The sequence below is a fragment of the Castor canadensis genome, chromosome 6 (assembly GCF_047511655.1).
Source record: "Castor canadensis chromosome 6, mCasCan1.hap1v2, whole genome shotgun sequence".
NCBI classification, from domain to species: Eukaryota; Metazoa; Chordata; class Mammalia; order Rodentia; family Castoridae; genus Castor; species Castor canadensis.
The window spans coordinates 123,903,386-123,921,681 of record NC_133391.1 but is presented as its reverse complement, the minus strand read 5'-3'; the positions used below and the strand labels follow the sequence as shown (position 1 = coordinate 123,921,681).

Below are 18,296 nucleotides of genomic sequence, written 5' to 3'. Positions count from 1 at the left end.
TGGTTATTGCAAAGACAGGGACAGTAGCTGTAACAACACAACTTTTGCCATTGTAATCTTCCTTAGTATTGTGGGCAAAGTGTTGCTGATTTGGCTCATAGGAGATGAACTCCTTATCCGTCAGTAAGGATGGTGATGTCTGCCTACAAATTCGTTTCTTTGTTTTTTCAGCAAAATGAAGGGAATGCCTTATTCAGAGTCCCTAAAATTGACAGTGATGAAGTTCTACTTGAGTAGATTCATTTTTGTAGTGCACATGTGTGCACAAACACACTTTATTCTAAAATCTCTGAAATTTAATGCAGTAATCAACAGACTGGTCTATTTTTAGACAACAGTGCCCATTACAGCAAAGGTTTAATTATTGAAGCAATTTGTTAGAATTCATTGTAATAACTTTTCAAGTAATGTCCTTATGTTACTACTATTGTTTTAGCTACTGTTGGGACATATTTATATATATGAGTGTTTATCTATGAAAACGTGTATGTATATCAAATATATAATTTATATTTGTTTGTATGTATTTACTTATGTAGAGAGATAGACATATAGCATAACTTTTGCATCTCACTGGCCCTAACCAAAATTCAGTATTTATTAAGATAATATTAGGTACCGTTTTAATAATAATAATATGTTCTACTTTGCAAAATATAGAAAATTTAGAATGGATTAAAATGTAAGTGGTTTGAGAAGCATAAAAATATATAAAATGGAGATACATAAGAAAATAACAATTATCAATCATGGTTTTAATAGTTTGGATAAAAAAACTATGGCACTAAATAGCTTGGAAACTTCATCAAAACTAAAATAAAACATTTTTCTTATTTTTAATTGCTATAAAAGGTAACTATTTAAAGTAATAGCATAATAATGTATTGGTGATTATTATAAATGGATAAGTGAAATGAAGGCCAGGATTGTTATAAGGAACAGAAATGAGGAATTAGAAATATGCTGTTATAAGATGGATGTCTTTACATATGAAGCTGTATAGTGTTATCTGATGGTGGACAAAGATTAACTATGTTAGCAAATATATTAATCTATAAAATTTTTACATGCAAATTTAAGATTAAACACTAAAGGCAAACAGTAAAATTTTTTAAAGACATCCAATTGATAAACTAAGACGGAAATAAAATGGAATTACGTAAAAGGTTCAGTCAAAACCAGGAAAAACAGAAGAAGGGAGAAAAAGATACAAAGTACCAGTACAACAAATAGAAATTAGTATGAACATATGATATGTTCATTCAATTATATTAATAATCACTTTAAATATGAAAGGTTTAAATATACCAGTTAAAAGACAGACTGTCAGATTGGTGAAAAATACAATGCTCAAATACATGTTGAATATAAGAAATCCAATAAAAAAAAAGACCCATTAGGTTAAAACTAAGGGGTGAGAAAAGACATATCATGCTAACACTAATCAAAAGAAAGCTGCATCTCTCCACCACAGACTCTTATGTTAAAGTATCACCTCAGGGTGATACTACCAGGAGGTGGTAGAACCTGTGAGACATGGAACCTAGTGGGAGATCTTTAGGGCATGGGCAGCATGCCCTTAAAGGAGGTCTGGAATCCCAGGCCCCTTCCCTCTTCTCTTTTTTGCTTCCTGGCCATGAGGTGGGATGTTTTTGCTCTGCCACAAAGTCATCATGATGTGCTGCCTTGTAATAGGCTTAGAATAACACGGCTGGTGATCTGTGGCTGGAGCCTCCAAAACTGTGAGCCTAAATCAATAATTTCTCTTTATAAGTTGATTATCTTGGATATTTTGTTGACAGTTAACACACTGGGTCAGATATATGAATTTCAGACATACTTCAAAAAAAGGAAAATTCTCAGAGATAAAGAATGACACTATATGAAGATAAAGGAGTCAGTTCTCCAAGAATAAAAAGAAAATCCCTTAGTACATATGCATGTAACAACCAAGTGTCAAAATATACCTGTTAAACTGATAGAATTTCAAGGAGAAATAATACACAAATCCATTCTTACTGTTTGGAAATTTTGATGCCCTATTTTTGTTTTTGTTAGTAATTAATATATCATTCAGAATAATAATTGACCTGATATCAACTGCTAATATAGCATTACTAATCAGTCTAATTTAAATGACATTTATAAAATACTCCACCCAACAATTGCAGTATTCACATTCTAAAATGAAACAGAATTGTTTCATTGAAATAATTGAAACAGAAAAATGGAACCAAAACAGATGGAATAAACTAGAAAAAAAGTCAGCAATATTATTGATGAAAATATACTTATATAAAAAAGTACACTATATGTAAGAGAAAGAAAAACATTAATTAAAAGATAGAAATTGTTAAACTATATTTTAAAAAAGCAAAACCCAACTATAAGCTGCTAAAAAGAAGTCTACCGTAAATATAAAGCGATAGGTAAATAGAAGGATGAAAAGGAAAAAAGATATGCCACACAAACAACAGGTGAAAGCTGGAGCTCCTATATTACCAAAATAAAGCAGATTCATGGGGCATTTCTTCATTATTTCCTTTTTCCTTTTTATGATGATAAAAATGTCAATTCACCAAAAAAACACAATCATCTTAAATGTAAGTAGAACTTCAAAAACCCATGAAATAACAACTGCCATAAATGAAAGACAAATATATATAATGATTTGGCAATTTCAACATTCTTCTCCCAGGTCAAATCTAGAGGCAGACCATGTATAAAGACAAGCTGTAACAAAGATTTAAATAATACTATAAATCAGATGGATCTAACAGACAGAATACCATACACAATGATTACAGCAGAAGATAATTCTTCTCAAGAATGCAGGATATGTTCACCAAGATATAAGATATGATAGGCCATAACCCAAGTTTCAATATTAGAAGTATTATAAAGATTAAAATCAGATTATCTGATCAAAATCCAAAAGAAATGACAAAAAAAATTTTTACAGAACAAAAAGGAAAATACAGTGTAAAGGTATATTTAAAATGCTGTGAGGATGTTAAGGATGAGTCTATAAAGAAATTTATAACTTTAGATGCTGTAGATGTTTATTTTATGAAAGAAGCAGCATCTGAAATCAATGGTTTAAGTACAAGGAAGAAAATAACAAAGAGTAGACAGTGAAATAGAAAATGAGTAAACAATGGGGAAAAATGAAAGAAACAAAAAGCTGGTTTTTTAAAAAAATAAAAATAACTAACTTATAGCTAGGTTGATAGAGAAAAAAGAGAAAACATGAATTATATATGTCAAGAATGAACAGAGGAACAACATTATTTATTTTACAGACATTAACAAAGATGACAACAGATTATGAAGAACTTTGCTATCAAATTTGACAATTCACGTTTGAATGATATAATTACTAAAAAGCCTTTGAAGATTGAGAAAATGTTACTTGATATTGAATAAATAAATGAAAACTGCAATTAAAAACCTTCCAAAAAGAAAACTCAGACTCAGATGACTTTATTGGTGCATCCTAGCAACCATTTAAAGAACAAGTAACATCAACTTTCTCTGTATTGATTCTTCCAAAAAACAAAACACTTCTTAATTCCTTTTATAAGACTAACTTTATTCTGATACAAAAAATAGACAAAAATAATAAAAGTACAAGTTAACCAATTATTTTTAGCAAATTATGCCAAAATAACTGGATATTCATATGGAAAAAAATGAACTCTAACCCATACCTTACCACATATCTAAAGATTAACTCAAAACCTCAAGTAGGCAAAAGTTCCTTAGAGAGGACACAGAAAGTATAAAATATAAAAGAAAAATTTTACATTAGACTTAAGTGAAATTTAAAAATTGTACTTTTCATGAGACACCACTAAAAATAAATGACAAGCAGAAGACAAGGAGAAAAAATTCACATTATACACACACACACACACACACACACACACACACACACACACTGAACATCACACAGAATACAACTAAATAAAAAGAAAACATAATTTTAAAGGGGAGGGGGTTGAACAGAAAGTTCAAAGAAGATATGTGAATGACAAACACATCCATCATTAACATCCTAATCAGAAAATAGATGATCATCAAGCTGGTAGAGTAGCTCAAGTGATACAGTGCCTGCCTTGCAAGCATGAGGCCCTGAGTTTAAAACCCAGCACTGCCAAAAAGAAAAGAAAATAGATGATCAACAAAATGAAATAACAAGATACTAGCCCAGCACAGTGGCTCAGGCAATGTGGCAAAAAGTTCACAAGACCCCATCTCAAGCAATGGCTGGGTATGGTGGTACATGCCTGTCATCCAAGCTATGCTGGGAAACACAAATAGGGTAGCAGTCTAGGCTGTACTAGGAATAAGCAAGACCCTATTCAAAAATAACACAAAAAAGATGGTAGAGTGGCTCAAGTGGTACAGCATCTGCCCCAAACATGAGGCCCAGAGTTCAAACTCCAATATCAACAAAACAACAAACTATCTCTGAATCCCATGATAATGGCTAAAATTAAAAAAGATTTAAAATAATAACACATGTAAGACTCTGAAGTGACCAGAATTGTCATAGATTGCTGGTGGGAATGTCAAATGGTATGTCCACTTCAAAGCATTGTTTATCATAATTAAGCTAACTTAACATATATTAGCAGTATCACCTAAGAGAAATGAAAGCATAAAACCATACAAATACTTGTACATAGGTGGTCACAGCACTTCTATTCTATTGTTAATATCCTCAAAGTAGAAACAAAGTGTGATATGTGAAATGAAATACTAATCAGAAAAAAAAATGAACTACTTATATACACACAACATTGGTAAGTCTCAAAAACATCACCCTAACAGAAAGAAGCAAGACATAAGAGTAATCCCTGTATAAGTTCACTTAAATGAAACTGCATAAAAGTCTAATACATAATGGTAGAAAGGAGAAACCTGGTTGTCTGTGACATAATTGAGGGAGGAGGAAAGAGATTAACTGTAAAAGGGGAAGATGGATGTTTTTCAGATAATGGAAATGTTGACATTCTGACTGTGATGTTGGTTATATAGTCATATACAATTGTCAAGATCATCAACACAAAAAGGTATATTTTTATTGCATGTAAATTACACCTGGATAATGCTTTAAAATATACTCATGGGAAAGCAAACTCTTTCAGAAAATAGAATACTTCCTAACTCATTGTAGAAAACTGTTTTCTGATATCCAAAGTATACAAAGGTATTTAAGTCACAAATACCTTAGTGTACATTTATTATTAACTTTCTCTTATGAAAGCACACTGACTAAGCCTTAAAAGACACCTAGGTAGTCAAGGCAGAAGAAGACGTTGTATGAAAGATAACGGTGATCGGAGATTCCTAACACAGGTAACCTAAGGTAACACAGATACCCTTGCCATATTCATCCTTTTCAAAAATACTCATTTTGGGGGGTTGGTACAAGAAGGAGGGGGGAGTAGGTGTGTGTGGGGGTGAATATGGTGCAATTACTGTGTACACATGTATGTAAAGGGAAAAATGACACATGTTGAAATTATTCCAGAAATGGGGGAGTGGGGATAAAGGAGAATGGTAGAGCGGGTAAATTCAAGAATGATATATTTGATATATTGTAAGAACTTTTGTAAATGCTACAATGTACACCCACCCAGCACAGCAATAATAATAATTTAAAAAGCAATTAGGGAGAGGAGATTCCAAGATGGTGGCTAGAGTGAGGAAGCAGAAAGCGTGCCTCCTAAGTTGGAGAGACAGTGGAGATATACCTTACAGGAAAAACCACCAAGAAGAAGCAAAACTTTGACTCCTCCACACCTCCAGCCTGTGCATAGCATCTCCACTTCACATTAAACAGAGAAACCAGGAGGGCTCCCGTGCCGCTGCCAAACGGCAGTGCCCAGACGGATTGAGAAGACACAGATCACAAGGTGAGTTAGGCAGTACACGGTACTTCCACAGACAACTCTGGGCCAGATCAGCATAGCCCCCTGGACTGACTGACCACAACCCAGGGAAAAAGAAAAAAGAATTGAATAATAAGCAATAACAACAAAAAAGACATGTAGCAAAGAAGGCAGGATGCCCTGAGTGCTAAAGAGGGGGAGGGGAAATCCCTCACAACAAGCCGGCTTGAGAAGGCAGGAGCGGCAGCACACGCCCAGGAACCAGGAGCAGGAAAGCTTGTAAAAGTGGTGGTGGGCAGAAAACTCCACAGGAGAGGGGGGAAGACCCACTTCCAACATGAGCTGTAAATAAACATGCTGGCCGGAGAAGGCAGGAGTGGCAGCACACGCCCAGCAATCAGGAGCAGGAAAGCTTGTAAAAGTGGCAGTGGGAGGAAAACTCCACAGGACAGGAGGGAAGACCCACTTCCCACGTGAACTATAAATAAACACACAGGAATGAAAAAGCTGGTGCAGTGTCACCTCCCCCAGTATGCTTGGAAAGGGGAAAGCTTGTAGCAGTGGCAGTTCTGCCCAGGAGAACTCTAAGTAAACAAAGCCTGAGGGGCCAGGTGAGTGTTAAGCTCACTCCTGAGATCTGCATAAATAAAGCCTCCAGCAATAGCAGGCTGACAGCAGTGGGCAGGTGAGCCACAGCCTCAGATAGCCATTCACAGAACTGTCTCCAGACTCTTTTTTTGATGAGACAACAACTGAACTACATATGCATGCTGAAAAACTTACTGAAATTGTATTGCATTTGAACGTAGGACACTTTATGGGGGTTTTTTGTTTTGTGTTGTTTTGTTCTGCTTTGTTTTTTTCCCCTTTGATGAGACAATGACACAACTATTTCTGAGACACCATCTCCAGGATTGGAGGCTGAGGGAATAACACCAAAATTATTAAGACTGAAACCTTACTGCATTTGAACTTGGAGATTTTTTTTTCATTTATTTATTTTTTATTTTTATTATTTTTTTATTTTTTATTTTCAATCCTCTCTCTGTCTCTCTAATGCCTGTTTAGCTTACTGTTCATTAGTACACTATCTCTCCCTGTTTATATCTTTGAAACTTTTTTTGTTTGTTTCTTTGTTTTGATTTTTTCTACTTGTTTATTTGTTTTTCCCTTTTTCTTTAACTTCCTTGCTTTCCATCTCCTCTCACCCTTCCATTCTAAATATCACCACTGTTATTACTACAAGCTAGAAAATACTTAATTGCACACAGTACAGGGACAATAATAACACCAAAGGCAATGAGGGGAAGACAGAAAAAACAGGGACACCAGTTTCCCCACAGCAAAAAATTAGTATAGGAACCAGAGGGAAATGAAGAAAACAGATACTCAGATCCAGACTCCAATAAAATGAAGATAAACTATGCCAAAGAACCAATGAAGCACACAAGAACAACCTAAAGAAGAAATACTACAAGTAATCACTGAGACTTTTATAGAGATGATACTAGATATGGTCAACCAAAAGGTACAGGAGAACAACAAAAATAGAGAACATGAAGAAGCACAAGAAGAAATAAAAGAAACCATAGAAGCACTGTATAAACACCAAAGTAAAACAAAGAACATGATTAATAAAGAGATAAATGAACTCAGGACAAAATAGACAACATTAAAGAAGAAGGGACTCAGGATATGGAAAACCTCAGAAAAAAGAATGAAACAGTACTGCAAAACAAAATGGAGGCCAATCCAGCAGAATAGAACAAACAGAAGACAGAACCTCAGAACTCAAAGATGAAATGGTAATTAAAGGAAAAACCAAAGAACTATTAGTTAAACAACTCAAGACCTGTGAAAAGAAAATGCAAGAACTCACCGACTCCATCAAAAGACCAAACCTGAGAATCATGGGCATTGAAGAAGGAGAAAAGGTGCAGGCAAAGGGAATGCATAATATATGCAATAAAATAATAACAGAAAATTTCCCAAATCTAGAGAAATCTATTCCCATACAGATGCAAGAGGCCTCCAGAACACCAAACAGACTAGATCAAAACAGAACTACCCCACAGCATATCATCATTAAAAACAACAAGTACAGAAACTAGAGAAAGAATATTGAAGGCTGTAAGAAAGAAAAAACAAATAACATACAAAGGTAAACCCATCAAAATCACAGCAGACTTCTCAACAGAAACATTAAAAGCAAGAAGAGCTTGAGGTGAAATCTTCCGGGCATTGAATGAAAACAACTTCAACCCCAGGATACTCTACACAGCAAAACTATCATTCAAAATAGATGGAGCAATAAAAGTCTTCCATGATAAGCAGAAAATAAAACAATGTGCAACCACAAAGCAACCACTACCAGAAGATTTTTCAAGGGATTCTGAACACAGAAAGTGAAACCCAACTTAACCATGAAAGGGCAGGCAGCACGAAACTACAGAAAAAGAAAAAGCAAGAAAATAGAGAGTAACCTCAACTTAGGTACACACAATCAAACCTTCAAACAATTAAATGACAGGAATCACCACATACCTATCAGTACTAACATTTAATGTTAATGGACTTAATTCCCCCATGAAAAGGCACCGTTGACAAAATGGATTAAAAAGGAAGATCCAACAATTTGTTGCTTACAGGAGACCCATCTCACTGACTTTCATCCTAAGCATAGGCTTAGGATGAAAGGCTGGAAGAAGATTTACCAAGACAATGGTCTCCCAAAACAGGCAGTAGTAGCAATACTTATCTCTGACAAAGCAGACTTCAAACCTACATGGATCAATCGAGATAAAGAAGGCCATTCCATACTAATAAAAGGGGAAATAGACCAAAAGGAAATAACAATTATCAACCTATATGCACCCAATGTCAACGCACCCAATTTCATCAACATTATAAAAGCTATATATGACAAACCTACAGCCAGCATTATACTTAACAGAGAAAAACTGAAACCATTCCTTCTAAAATCAGGAACTAGACAAGGATGCCCACTATCTCCACTCCTATTCAACATAGTACTGGAAATCATAGCCAGAGCAATTAGGCAAGAAGAAGGAATAAAAGGAATACAAATAGGTAAACAAACTGTCAAAATATCCCTATTTGCAGATGACATGATCCTATACCTTAAAGACCCAAAAAACTCTACTCTAAAGCTCCTAGACACCATCAATAGCTATAGCAAGGTAGCAGGGTATAAAATCAACATAGAAAAATAATTAGCATTTCTATACACTAATAATGAACCAACTGAGAAAAAAATCTATGAAAACAATTCCTATATATTACAAAGCAGTAGCAATAAAAACAGCATGGTCCTGGCACAAAAACAGACATGAAGACCAATAGAACAGAATAGAGGACCCAGATATGAAGCCACACAACTATAACCAACTTGTCTTTGACAAAGGCGCTTAAAATATACGATGGAGAAAAGACAGCCTCTTCAACAAAAACTGCTAGGAAAACTGGTTAGCAGTCTGCAAAAAACTGAAACTTCATCCATGTTTATCACCCTATACCAATATTAACTCAAAATGGATCACAGATCTTAATATCAGAACCCAAACTCTAAAGCTGATACAAGAAAGAGTAGGAAATACTCTGGAATTAATAGGTATAGGCAAGAACTTTCTCAATGGAACCCCAGCAGCACAGCAACTAAGAGATAGCATAGATAAATGGGACTTCATAAACTAAAAAGCTTCTGTTCAACAAAAGAAATGGTCTCTAAACTGAAGAGAACACCCACAGAATGGGAGAAAGTATTCGCCAGCTACACATCAGACAAAGGACTGATAACCAGATTATATAGGGAACTTAAAAAAATAATTCTCCCAAAATTAATGAACCAATAAAGAAATGGGCAAATGAACTAAACAGAACTTTCTCAAAAGAAGAAATTCAAATGGCCAAAAAACACATGAAAAAATGCTCACCATCTCTAGCAATAAAGGAAATGCAAATTAAAACCACACTAAGATTCCACCTCACCCCTGTTAGAATAGCATCATTAGCAACACCACCAACAACAGGTGTTGGCGAGGATTTGGGGAAAAAGGAACCCTCTTACACTGTTGGTGGGAATGTAAACCAGTACATTCACTCTGGAAAAAAATTTGGAGGCTACTTAGAAAGCTAAACATTGATCTACCATTTGATCCAGCAATACCACTCTTGGGGATATACCCAAAAGTTGTGACACAGGTTACTCCAGAGGCACATGCACACCCATGTTTATTGCAGCACTATTCACAATAGCCAAGTTATGGAAACAGCCAAGATGCCCCACTACTGATGAATGGAGGTGTGAGGATAGGTAAGACACCTAAAAAATTAGCTAGCATTTGTTGCCCTCAACGCAGAGAAACTAAAGCAGATACCTGAAAGCAACTGAGGCCAATAGGAGAAGGGGACCAGGACCTAGAGAAAAGTTTAGATCAAGAAGAATTAACCTAGAAGGTAACCCACATGCACAGGAAATCAATTGTGAGTCAACTCCCTGTATAGCTATCCTTATCTCAACCAGCAAAAACCCTTGTTCCTTCCTATTATTGCTTATACTCTCTCTTCAACAAAATTAGAGGTAAGGGCAAAATAGTTTCTGCCTGGTATTGAGGGGTAAGAGGGGGGTAAGTAAGGGTGTGGGAGAAGGGGGAAGAAATGACCCAAACATTGTATGCATATATGAATAATAAAAAAAACAATTAAGGAAAAACAAATACTCATCTCCTGGACTGGGCTCAAGTGGTAGAGTATGTGCCTAGCAAATGTGAGGCCCCAAGTTCCAGCTAATTCCTCAAAAACAGAAAAACAGCCTCTAACCAATGTTCTTAACAAAGTAGATGTGTACTGTGAGGACAATTACTGATACTTAACCCCCCAGAGCAAGACATGCAGCTTTTAATACAACTCTTAATATTCAAAAAAATTCTCTTAAAATCAGAGTTCAAGCTACTTGGTCTCAATAAGTGACTTAGATTGTATTCAATATGTGAATTAGATTATATCTAAAAAAAGAAAAAAAGTATGATCCTAGGGCCTGTTCTTTCGTGAGGAAAACTATATACACACACATAGAATAGTAGAGAGTAGTGTAATGAGCTGCCACACAGACATCATTAAGATTATAAAATTCTTGCTTTCTCCTTTATCTTTCTATTAAAAGCAAATTTTAATCAACCAGTCTCTTCAGTCCCACATACTTCAATATCTATTCCTAAAAAATGAGTATCTTAAGGTCTCTTTTTTATATTATTTTTGTACAATGGAATATACTCAGTAGCTTTTTGAATATACTAGCTGTCTGATTGACATATATTCTAGTATATTCAGGTTGACATTTTTTAAACTTCTAAAACCCATGGCAACTACACAATTAATTTTTAAAAATCTTTCAAAGAATATTCTTTCCTATAAAGTTTCACTAAGTGCCTTTGGCTTATAGCCTATATTAAAGCTAGACATATCATTTAAATTTAGCATAAAATCTGATTTTTTATTTGACAAGGAAACTAATTTCTGGTTTTCACAAAGGAATGGAAAGAAATAAAACTGGTCACTAAGGCCTAACCAAAAAAAAAAATTATCACCCCCCCCCCATTTAAAATGGAATTATATTCCTACAAAAGTATATACTGGTTGAAAAACATAACTACATAATTTTAAAAAGGTAGAAAATATTCACATAGTCTAGTAACTCTATGGGCTCTTCTTAACATTTCATAGTCAAGTATTCTTCACTGTAATGACCACAGAGGTATCATCATATCACTCAACATTCATTTCACTAAATGATAAAAATCACAAAAAACTCAGTATACAGGATCTGGAAAATATACTTACTATATTTCCTATGGCTACTGCTTTGTTTCAGGAAAAATGGCTGCCACTGGTTTTTGTTTCTTTGTTTGTTTTTGTTTGCTTCTTTTGCAGTTATGGTTTGAACCTTGAATCCAGGTACTTGTGCATGCTATGCAAGCACTCTACCACTGAGCTACACTCTGAGTCCCTATCACTGTATTTTAATGATGACATAAGTTGAAGTTGTACCAGAGTTGACCTGCTGAGTTGCTGAAAGTTAAGCACAAAGATCTTAAAAGCAAATAAAGGAATCTTCATCTATGAAACATATTTTGTCTTAATGACCAAATAATAATTTAGCATACTGATAAAAATAATATTTTGAATACACCCAGCTTACTGTCTAGGGAAAGAGGGATAAGGGGACAGAAACATACTAATCAATTGGGCATGTCAATTAGTAATTTTCAATGGAAATATTCTTCCAGCTCTCCAACAAAAGGATTTTGTGACATCCCCCTCCCCCCGCCGTTATTAATGCACTTTTTATTTATTTATTTATTATTTTTTATTCATTTATTCACATGTGCATACATAGTTTGGGTCATTTCTCCCCTCTGCCCCTCCCACCATCCCTCGCTTCCAGGCAAAACCTGTTCTACCCTTATCTCTAATTTTGTTGAACAGAAGACATAAGCATAATAAGAAAGACAAAGCATTTTTGCTAGGTGAGATAAGGATAGCTATACAGAGAGATTCCTAGCATTGCTTCCATGCACAAATGTATTACAACCCAAGTTGATTCATCTCTAACTGATCTTTACACTGGTTCCTGATCCCCTTCTCATGTTGTCCTCTATTGCTTTAAGATTTCTGTATTAGTTCCTCTGCAGTAGGGACATCAAACACTTTCATGTTTTGAGTTTCCTACCTATCTCCATACCTCCCATATGTGCTCTCCCCTTGTCATGTGACCCAAGTCCTACAACATTGCTGTATTTGCCCTAGATCTAACATCCGCATATGAGAGAAAACATATGATTTCTGGTCTTCTGAGCCAGGCTAGCCTCGCTCAGAATGATGTTTTCCAATTCCATCCATTTACTTGCGAATGATAAGATTTCATTTTTCTTCATGGCTAAGTAAAATTCCATTGTGTATAAATACCACATTTTCTTGATCCATTCATCAGTAGTGGGGTATCTTGGTTGTTTCCACAACTTGGCTATTGTGAATAGCTCTGCAATAAACATGGGTATGCAGGTGCCTCTGGAGTAACCTGTGTTGCATTCCTTTGTGTATATCCCCAGGAGTGGTATTGCTGGATCATATGGCAGATCTATGTTTAGATTTTTAAGAAGCCACCAAATTTTTTTCCAGAGTGGTTGCACTAGCTGTATTCGCACCAGCAATGTATGAGGGTTCCTTTTTCCCCACATCCTTTCAAACACCTGGTGGTGGTGGTGTTTCTGATGACGACTATTTTAACAGGGGTGAGGTGGAATCTTAGTGTGATTTTGATTTGCATTTCCTTTATACCTAGAGTTGGTGAGTATTTTTTATGTGTTTTGTGGCCATTCGAATTTCTTCTTTTGAGGAAGTTGTTTAGTTCAGTTGCCCATTACTTTATTGGTTCATTGATTTTGGGAGAGTTTAGTTTCTTAAGTTCCTTGTCTATTGTGGTTATCAGTCCTTTGTCTGATGTATAGCTGGCAAATATTTTCTCCCACTCTGTGGGTGGTCTCTTCAGTTTAGAAACCATTAACTTTTGTTGTGCAGAAGCTTTTTAATTTTATGAAGTCCCATTTGTCCATTCTTTCTCTTAGTTGCTGGGCTGCTGGGGTTCTATTGAGGAAGTCCTTGTCTACACATATACTTCCAGAGTCCTTCCTGTACTAACTTCAGAGTTTCTGGTCTGATATTAAGGTCCTTGATCCATTTTGAGTTGATACTTGTACAGGGTGATAAACATGGATCTAGTTTCAGTTTCTTGCAGATAGATAAGCACTTTTCCTAGCAACATTTGTTGAAGAGGCTGTCTTTTCTCCATCATATATTTTTGGCACCTTTGTAAAAAATAAGGTGGGCATATCTGTGTGGATTCCTACCCGGGTCCTCTATTCTGTTCCACTGGTCTTCATGTCTGTTTTTGTGCCAGTACCATGCTGTTTTTATTGCTATTGCTTTGTTATATAGTTTGAAATCAGGTATTGTGTTAACACATTTTTAAACAATTAACTGTGAAAGAAAGTTCTTTCACAAGGTGCACAAAACTTGAAAGATATATTCTACTTTCCCCCAATTGTTCTATATAAGGTACAAATTATTTATCCTAAAAAGAATTCAAAGGATTTATCCAAATAGATAAACAAAACCCTAGGAGGCCTGAGAGTCAGGCCACTTAAAATCTTAATAAATGATATCAAGAGAAGACTGGAGGTGTGGCTCAGTCAGTAGAGCGCCTGCTTCCAAGTGGGAAGCCTGAGTTTAAACCACAGTATCACTAAAGTGGGTGAAGAAGAATATATACAGAGATAAACTCTCACCTAAGCTATTTAAGTACAAAAAAGAATGAGACTTAGAGTGTACGTGCAAACTTGATTAGCTTGTGACTACATGAGATAATAGTACTTTCATATATACATTTTTTGCTCAATGTATGGTATTTGTCTGAACCTCTCAATATAATTGAATTTAACAGTACCTATTAAATTCAGTACGGTTGCATAGGATTTGTGACATTAATGAGCCAGATTTTTGACTGAGTTGAAGATGAACTCCCTGATCAAGAGGGTTTTTCTGTTTGTTCCCCTGCTGCTTACTGCAATGGAAACTAGAAGACCAATATTTTCAAGACTTCATTAAAAATGTAATAGTGATTTTTGTTGCATCTAAATCAAGTCAGGTTTGAAACTGGGTGGTGATTTCAATTTACAAGCAAATCAGTTCCAATTTTATAAAAATTTTTAAGTAAGACCACAAACTGACCCAGTATTATTCTGGTCTTAGAAAAAAAAAAAAAAAAGCTGAGTCACAAGTTTATCTCAGGAATTACTTCTAAAGCATACATTCATTCTTGTTATTTTTTCCTATCTAATTTGCAATCAACACAAAGTAGCTGACTATAAAACTTAAATCACAAATAACAGATATCAGGCGCTATCCCTTTAAAAGATTTTTTTCTCATGTTCTTAACTAGCAAATTTTAGTACGTATTTTAGATGAAAAGGGTTTTCCTACAAAAAAAACTGATTCTGTTAGTGAACTGGGGGCTCTTTTGTTTAGATTTTTACCTATATAAAAGCATTAGAATGATATTAAAACAATGAATTAAGGACAAGTCACCTTTCCCTGTTAGTAACACAAAAGTTTGAAATAAGGAAAAATATTGTCAAACTTCTCTTGCTCAATATAAATAGGCTTTTACATTTACTTTTGCCTGTTGTTTGAAATAAATAAAGGGTTTTATTGCCATTGGAGCTTGGGGGAAAGCCATAGGACAGCTTTTTCACTGGCACAGATTTGTTTTAAAAAATATTGAAAAATTCAAGTGCTACTTAAAACAAGCAAGGATGATCTCTTACTACACTTGCAATCATTTTTTTTTCTTTCAATGACATGCAAGTGCACCTGAAAATACAAGTGATATAGCAATGGTTGTACAAATTTTATTCCTGAAAAAGGTATGCTCATAGCCGCATGAAGAATGAAAACCAAAAGTACATTTTATGGTAGTGATGTTGATGAGTTATATGTATTGCCACTTGAAGAAAAGAAAGATTATTTAAACAATTGGACTTTATGGGAACCTGGGTTATTGGGGAGAGAGCTAAAGCTAAAGCATTTCAAATGTATATAACAATATTTAAGTGCAGTGTATTCAGCACTGAGGGTACTAGTTATTGAATCACAAAGGTTATGTAACACGTCTCCAGTTCTTAGGATGATATATCCCAAATGATAACCTTCTTCTTTGAAATCAATAGGAAAGGCTATAAAATATACTTGAGCATAGGTTTTACATACAGTAGTTACAAGTGGCTCAGAGTGGAGTTTTATTTTCTTAAATTTACTCACTTGTGACCAATCTCATGTGCAATGGTAAAAGCTGAACCCAGGCCAATGTCTTCATTAATGCTGCAGCTCCTTTCTGGCTCACACATTCCAGCCACAGAGGCCAAGCCTGAATAAACAGAAAGAGACACAAAGGGTCAAGCCAAGGTGTTTCAGTCTTAAAAAGCCCGTACTTATAAGTGCCTGGACTCTTTTTAATAACCTCCATGCACAGAAGGAGCAGTTGGCAAAAGGTTAACTTTCTAGTCATTTGCAAAATCACTGGGGGGAATTTCACTTTGCCGGCTAGACATTAATATTTTTTGAACTGCAGTCAGTGCTGGAAAATGTCTAGACTAGGGGTTAGATTTATAAATTTTACTTCTGGTAACTTGGGACCACCTAGTAACTTGAGCCAGAAGAGGGAATTCAAGAAAGCATTTCTATTTTAACATTCTTCAGGCTGTAGAAAGCAAAATACATTCACGTTATTTTTCTAAAGAGATCTGTTTAAGTTTAGTGGGTTCATAAAAATATACAAGCAACTTTTTAGTTACGAAAAAGGGAATCCCAAATGTTTTTTTTAAATGACACTTTTATAAAAACAAAATGAATAATTCAAAAGAGAAAAGGGAGAACTGTAAAAGACAGGAGACTTTTGCACTTTTTTAATCTTCTGAAACTGGTCCTGATAGTGATGCAACAATTTCTTTTAATATCTTAATGGAAGGAAAGTCATTCACACATTGAGTGTAGTTTTTCTCTCTCCCATCACCCTATAATGCATTAAAGTTTTATTAATAAAGCAAAAACTATGGTGTTAATTCGCTGATTCTAGTGAAATGTTATGTTACTTGAGGTATTCTCCCCTTGGGAATTTTAGTATGTAAAAGTTTTAAATTTTACTTCCAAATGAATATCATGCTCTGTGAATTAGTATAGAACTTTAAAACAGTGGTTAGACAAAAAGAATTTTTATGCAAAAGAAAAAAGTGTCACCTATTATAATGTAACAGTTGCCAAATCATATTTAACAAACACACAGAGACAAAACATTTAGAAGTTGAAGGAAAAGGAAAAATAATTTGTATGTTAGTATTTACTCTATCATCACTCAAATACTAAGAATTATGTTCCTGCCAAAAGTTGCTTCAATTCCATTCAATGAATATTTACTGAGTGCAATAAGCAATGTTCTGTGCTTAGGTACCATTACCAGTTGCACCAATTGAGAACAGTGAACAATATTCAATTCATACTTTTTATTGACAAGAGTGCTCTGCAAATTGTGTTTCACTGTGTTTTCTACTATAAAAATCTAATATAAAGACTTTTGTAACATTGCATCAGAGTTAAGGTTAGTGCTGGACATGCTAATAATTTGCTTTAGGTCCTACTTTTAAGGAAAGTAGGGAGTTGAGTTCTGCCTCAGAGCTGTTATTAGATACTGCCAATACCCTCATAGTGCCCTTCCATTTCACATAAAGGTCTTGGGACCTGAAATAGAGGATGTAAAACGAGAGACTAGTTGAGGCAAAATGAATGCTAATCAAAAATATTTATTAAGTATCACTTCTATTTTCCACTGAGGATGTACACACACTCACATGCCCAGGTACAGAGTGAGAATCCAAAAATATTTGTAGTATATCTTCTGGCTTTAAATTATTGGGTTCAGTGTGGCCCATTATGTGGGAAGAACAAAGCCACAATGAACATCATTATTGTTAATGCTTTTTATATTTCCCAAAATATATTATTCCATGGGCTAGTTTTTTTGTTTTGTTGTTTCTGTCATGTTGTGGGATTTTTTGTTGTTGTTTTGTTTTTTTTTTTATTGTTGTTGTTGTTTTGGTATGTGCCATGTGGCTATGTTTTTAATTCAGAATTCTCAATGACTGCCTGATGCAAGCACAGATTTACTTCTGATATCTGACATGAAACTGTTAACTATGCTAAAAGAACAAGAAAGAATATATTTGGAAAATAACTAATTGCTAAGACACAAATGTGAATTTAATTAAAGTGAGAGTATTTTAAATACGAATGTATTTCCATAGCCCCCCCCCCCATTTTCTAGTTCCCTATAAAACTGAAGCTGTTACAAGTTCTTTGGTGTGACTGTGTTAATAGGGGTTTGATTACTATTTGGGTCATTTAGATTTCCTAAGTTTGATGACCACAATTTGCACCCTTAAACCTACTTAGCCATATTACAACTGGCGGGCTAGAGAATATGCAAAAACCAATATAAAGTCAACATGAAAATGATTGGAAAAGTAATAAATTAAATTAATGCAATTAAAATTAAATTACTGAAAATTAATAACGTGTTTTACTTTGTACTGATAATATATTTTCTTTTGATGAATGTATGTAAATGCATATATATGTAGATCACTCAGTTTTCAATACAAGATATAGTGAAAAAATAATATATAATGCCTTAGAATTTGAAAAATAACTTTTATTGAGCTTGAAATACATTGATGTGAACCTAAGTATTAATGTACTGATTCTAGAAAT

The 18,296-nt window shown here is 34.6% G+C and overlaps 1 protein-coding gene across 10 annotated transcripts in view; it reads right to left on the bottom strand.

The window, feature by feature from the left end:
* Adamts6 (ADAM metallopeptidase with thrombospondin type 1 motif 6) overlaps window positions 1-18,296 on the bottom strand; it is a 269,601-nt gene that overhangs the window by 159,277 nt on the left and 92,028 nt on the right. For 9 of the 10 annotated variants that reach the window (XR_012449159.1, XM_074077393.1, XM_074077392.1 and 6 more), the window contains one exon: window positions 15,795-15,900. Coding sequence is in view for 8 of the 10 variants with exons in the window: in XM_074077393.1 (XP_073933494.1) it covers window positions 15,795-15,900 (106 nt within the window). In the remaining 2 variants the exon portion in view is untranslated. Of the gene's footprint in view, window positions 1-11,759; window positions 11,925-15,794; window positions 15,901-18,296 lie in introns of those variants that run through there. The other variant, XM_074077396.1, reaches the window with a different exon arrangement.